The 5,002-nt window shown below is 46.3% G+C and overlaps 1 protein-coding gene across 7 annotated transcripts in view; it reads left to right on the plus strand.

The window, feature by feature from the left end:
* Positions 1-1,231: 1,231 nt before the first annotated feature.
* Positions 1,232-5,002, plus strand: part of PRMT3 (protein arginine methyltransferase 3) — a 127,810-nt gene continuing 124,039 nt past the window's right edge. For 2 of the 7 annotated variants that reach the window (XR_001824290.2, XM_017525912.1), the window contains exons 1-3: positions 1,238-1,473; positions 1,716-1,851; positions 3,424-3,506. Coding sequence is in view for 4 of the 7 variants with exons in the window: in XM_017525912.1 (XP_017381401.1) it covers positions 1,446-1,473; positions 1,716-1,851; positions 3,424-3,506 (247 nt within the window). In the remaining 3 variants the exon portion in view is untranslated. Of the gene's footprint in view, positions 1,474-1,715; positions 1,852-3,423; positions 3,507-4,686; positions 4,788-5,002 lie in introns of those variants that run through there. The other 5 variants (XM_017525914.2, XM_037737555.1, XM_037737556.1 and 2 more) reach the window with 5 other exon arrangements.

Here is a 5,002-nt window from a genome sequence, read left to right on the forward strand (position 1 = left end):
ATAAAAGGCTTGAGGGCGAGTTGGAAAGAAGCAGGATTATGCAGAGCCTGGTAGGCCAATTTAAACTGTGCTAGAGCCTGGGGCACGCCCTCCTGCGAAAGAATGCTGGCCTAAGAAAGAATTAGTGGCTCATACCTGTAATCCCAACACTTTGGGAGACGGAGTCGGGCAGATCACCAGGTCAGGAGATCGAAACCAGCCTGGCCAACTTAGTGCAACCCCGTCACTACTAAAAAAATAACAAAAAATTAGTCGGGTGTGGTGGTGTGCACCTGTAACCCCAGCTACTCGGGAGGCTGAGGCAGGAGAATCATGTGAACCTGGGAGGTGGAGGTTGCAGTGAGAAGAGATCGCTCACTCCAGCCCAGGCAACTGCGCGAGACTCAGTCTCAAAAAAAAAAAAAAGAAATCTATGGTTTGAATAGATATTAGGAAAGGAAGAAGGAAGTGGCATGAGGCAGGCAGGGAAACATTTGCATTCTTCCCCACACAGCAACCAGAATGTTACTTTCTCAACACATCCGAGAGCATCACTGCCTTGGCTTAAAAATAGTTCAACCGTTTCCCATTGTTTAGGACCAAGTGTCTCAGCACTTTACATGTATTAACTCATTTTGTCCTTACTATAGTGCTGAGGTTAGTGCAGTTATTATCCTGGTTTTGTATTTGATGAAACTGAGGCTGAGAGAGGTCGAGTAACTTGCTCAATAGTTACCAAGTGACGTGGGTAGGATTCAAACCCAGTAAGCTGCCTCTAGAGTTCACGCTCTCAGTTAACCAAAGATTAAAATCCATTTTGGGGGCTTTGGCTACTATCAGTCCCTGCAGTAGACCCATCCAGGCCCATACAGTTCGTTCCCTCTCGCCAGCTGCACCCACTCCAGGACCTGAGAGCCCAGAAACCAGCCGAGCCTCCAGCATTTGGCCTCCTCCGCCACCAGAGGGCGTTAAGGGCCGGTCGCCCCTCCGCTAACTGCTCACGGCTAACCGCTCTGTGGGGCGAACAGAGGACAGGATGCCAACAGCAAAACCTCCACGGCGTCGCTCTGCCTCGGGGCTCAGGGTTGCGGGCCGGGACCTCCGGCTAATGCCTGCCGCAGTCCAAGGAAGGGACAAAAGCCACCTCCTGGGCTGCAACATTCACCGTCATCAGCGCGCCTCCTCAGTGCGCGCTGCGTCAACCCTGCGGCAGGAGAAGGTGGAGCCCCCGTTTTCGCCCCGCCCCCACCTCACGTGACCCGCACCGCACCTCGAGGCCGGAAGCGCGCGCGCTCTGCCGTTCCCGGCGGTCCTTGAAGTTCCCGGAGCCCCGGTCCTGCCGCGGGCTCGCGCTTGTGCTCGCGCTCGTTACCGGAGTTGGCGGCCGCTGCGCGCGCTCGTTGCCCAACCCGGTGCCCAACCCGGTCCCTGCCCCCAGACACGCGGGCTCTTCGGGCACCACAGCCATGTGCTCGTTAGCGTCAGGCGCTACCGGTGGGTACCCCTGACCCCCCAGCACCCGGCTCGCTCACCCCCAGGCCGCGCCTCTGTGGGGCCGGTGGAATACCCTCTGGGACGCGGGCCCGTGTGGGGTGGGGGGCTCCCAGGGAGCACGGAGTGGGTGCTGAGTGAGGGCCGCGGGCGAACAGGAGTGGGAAAGCCCATTCTCACCTGTTCCTCGAGCGCCCGGGCCGCACCGGTGTCCGAGGCCGATCTGATTGTTGTGCTTGTGTTAGGCGGCCGGGGCGCTGTGGAGGATGAGGAGGACCTGCCAGAACTGTCGGACAGCGGGGACGAGGCCGCCTGGGAGGATGAGGACGATGCTGATCTCCCACACGACAAGCAGCAGACCCCCTGCCTGTTCTGTAACAGGTTCGTCCGCCTCAGCGCCCGGCCCCTGCCCTAGGGTGCCCGACCGCGTGGGGTCCAGGTACCCAGGAACGACTTCGGGCAGGAGGCGAACCAGAGTGGCCTGTCCTTGAATTCTGCAACCACTGGTCTGGGGTGAGGGCTTGCGGAGGAGGACCCTCTGTAGTAGAGAGGGGGAGCTGTGAACTGGAATGCCGATTGTACTACGAGCTTTTGACTAGTAGTGCATTGAATCTGTGGTTCCCAAATCTTGTCCCTTGAGACACTGAAAAAACGACAACAAAATGATGCTGAACTCTACACCTGAATCTTTCTAAATCAGGAATAGGGTCTAGGAATCTTCTGTTTTTATAAGGACGAGATCAGAAGTAACAATGAAGTTACTAATGAGTAACAAATTTGGGAGCCACACTGAACTTAATCCCTAAGGAGCCTTCCAGCTTTACCATGCTAATTCTTTGAGCAGTAGAGAGCTTCTCAAATAGGTGAACCATTCCTATTATTTTTGAGCGGTTTAGATGGTCAAAGAAGGAAGTTCACCTTCCTTAAGTAGGATATTTCACTTAGGGAAAAAGAGACTGCAATATCAATGATTTGCTCAGGCCACAAAGCTGTGGTGTGCTTATTTCCAAATTCACATTCCTGCCACTTATAATTGTGACTATTAGTCTTGGGAAGTCTTGGCTGCTGTCCTAGGCAAGTAGGCATGAAAGAGGCCCGGTTGGCATTGGCCAGTGTTACTTTAATACATTTTCCAGTGTTCTCTGTATCTGGACATGGTGCTGATTGGTGGTGTGTTAATGTTCTCATCTGTCGCGCCATTGGGTAGGTGGAATGCCTGCATATATTCTAGTTGTCATAAAATATTTATTGAGCACCAGGGGTGCAGTGCCCGTGATAGCCTCCATAAATACTCCAAATAACCTATCTCGGTAAATATTTGTTGAAAACTAATGCTCCACATGTGTTAGGAATATAGATAGGGTATGCAGCTTCTCTGTTGTGTATTCCTGTCTTTAAGTGTCCTTCAGATTTCCATGTCACATAATACAGAGGCTTGATGCTCACAGTGTCTGTAATGCAAGTACATTGGGAACACTACAAGATCACTTTTGAAATAAGGCACTTTGGGAATATGCCAGCTGTAAAATTACATTTTATGCTTTATTTCTTAAAGTAGTTTGAGCTGTGCCAGTTCAAAGCCTCTGAAAGCAGAGTTGACACTTAGAGGAAAAAAGAATGTCAAGTAGGGAAATTGTATGACTTGAGAGAAACAGAATCTATCAAAGGGAACTCTCTTAAAAGCCTTTTGATAAAATCAGTGATATTGACAAATAAATTAAGTTTGACATTTAAAGGATAATTGGTTTTAGGTGTAAAACGGGACGCAGAAGTACTAATTTATTCCCTTGGAAGTGCTGAGTTCCATTCCTTTCAGATACAAGTGTGTTTGTTTTTTCTTAATTGGAAATAAAACTAGAAACCAGCAGAGTAAAAAAAAAAAAAGTGTATATGTAATATGAAATCAGTATTTAGATTTCTTGGGAGACTATGCCATGTTGCTTGATTTTTCAGGTTATTCACATCTGCTGAAGAAACATTTTCACACTGTAAGTCTGAGCATCAATTTAATATTGACAGCATGGTTCATAAACATGGTGAGTATTTTTTTAGAATAAAGGCAATCCAAGTTGTGAAATTTGGCCAGGCATGGTGGCTTATGCCTGTAATCCTGGCACTTTGGGAGGCTGAGGTGGGTGGATCATTTGAGGTTGGGAGTTTGAGACCAGCCTGGCCAACATGGTGAAACCCCATCTCTACTAAAATACAAAAATCATCTGGGCGTGGTGACGCACACCTGTAATCCTAGCTACTCAGGAAGTTGAGGCAGGTGAATCACTTAAACCCAGGAGGTGGAGGTTGCGGTGAGCCGAGATGGCACCACTGCACTCAAGCCTGGGCGACAGAGTGAGACTCTGTCTAAAAAAAAAAAAAAAAAAAAGATGTGAAGTTTAAGTTCAGATTTTATAGTTTTCCAGACCCTTTTTCTGTAGGAGTCTAATATGGTGAATCATACAGCAACATCTTATGTGGAAATGGAGTTTTTTGACAAGTGGTCCTTGAGGAAATAATTAGTAAGTCACTCTTCTAGACAAAATTCACTATATTTAAGCTTGTGTTAGCTTTACAACTAAACACAAAAACAGGCTTGGCATGTGATTACATTTTTACACAAAAACGGACTTGGCATGTCATTACATTTTTACATTCTGTGTGATTACCTATTAGAACTAGGGAGAGCAAGCATAGAGGTAGAATTTGAACAAGGAGGTAGGTCATTTGAAAAAAGCTCAAAGCATGACATGAATTTCACGGCCTATGAGACTGAGTTTTGTACAAAGTTTGGTAGACACTGGAAAAAGAGTGATGAAGCAAAACATTCAGGTGCTGTTTCTATTGAAACTTTTATTTAAACAAACTTGCCTTACAATTAAGACCTTCCACTTCTTTAAATGGATATAGAAGAGCTATACTACAAAAAAATTAAATAAATGCAGAATTGGTCCTTTAGTCCCTATATTTGTTGAAAACTAAGAAGGGACATTATTGAGGAATAGCAAATACTAGACAGATAAATACATGGTATCACATGTTTATAACTCATAAATTCAACTGGAAGTACTTTTGTAAGGCATAAATGACAGCCTCATTTTAAAATATTTTTAATGTTGCATTTCTAAAGTATTAGAATCATACTTGAGATATAGTTTTATATTTGTTTTCATTTACCAATACAGGGGGTTTGTATACTATTAAAGCTTTCTCATAACAGTTTTATTACAAATAATTGGTTGATTGGGTATATTACTGCTTTCCTTTGTTATAGATGCTGCTTCATTTCTGGAAAGATAGGAGAACCAGATAACAAACCTCATTGGGTTTGCATCATTTTACTTCATGTAAAAGCTAGTATGCACCATGTCCTGGCAAAATTATAATTTCATACACACCATAAAAATTAAGGATTTAGGCCGGGCACGGTGGCTCACGCCTGTAATCCCAGCACTTTGGGAGTCCAAGGCGGGTGGATCATTTGCGATCAGGAGTTCAAGACCAGCCTGGCCAACATGGTGAAACCCTACCTTTACTAAAA

This window comes from Cebus imitator, unplaced genomic scaffold (genome assembly GCF_001604975.1).
Source record: "Cebus imitator isolate Cc_AM_T3 unplaced genomic scaffold, Cebus_imitator-1.0 Scaffold39, whole genome shotgun sequence".
NCBI lineage: Eukaryota > Metazoa > Chordata > Mammalia > Primates > Cebidae > Cebus > Cebus imitator.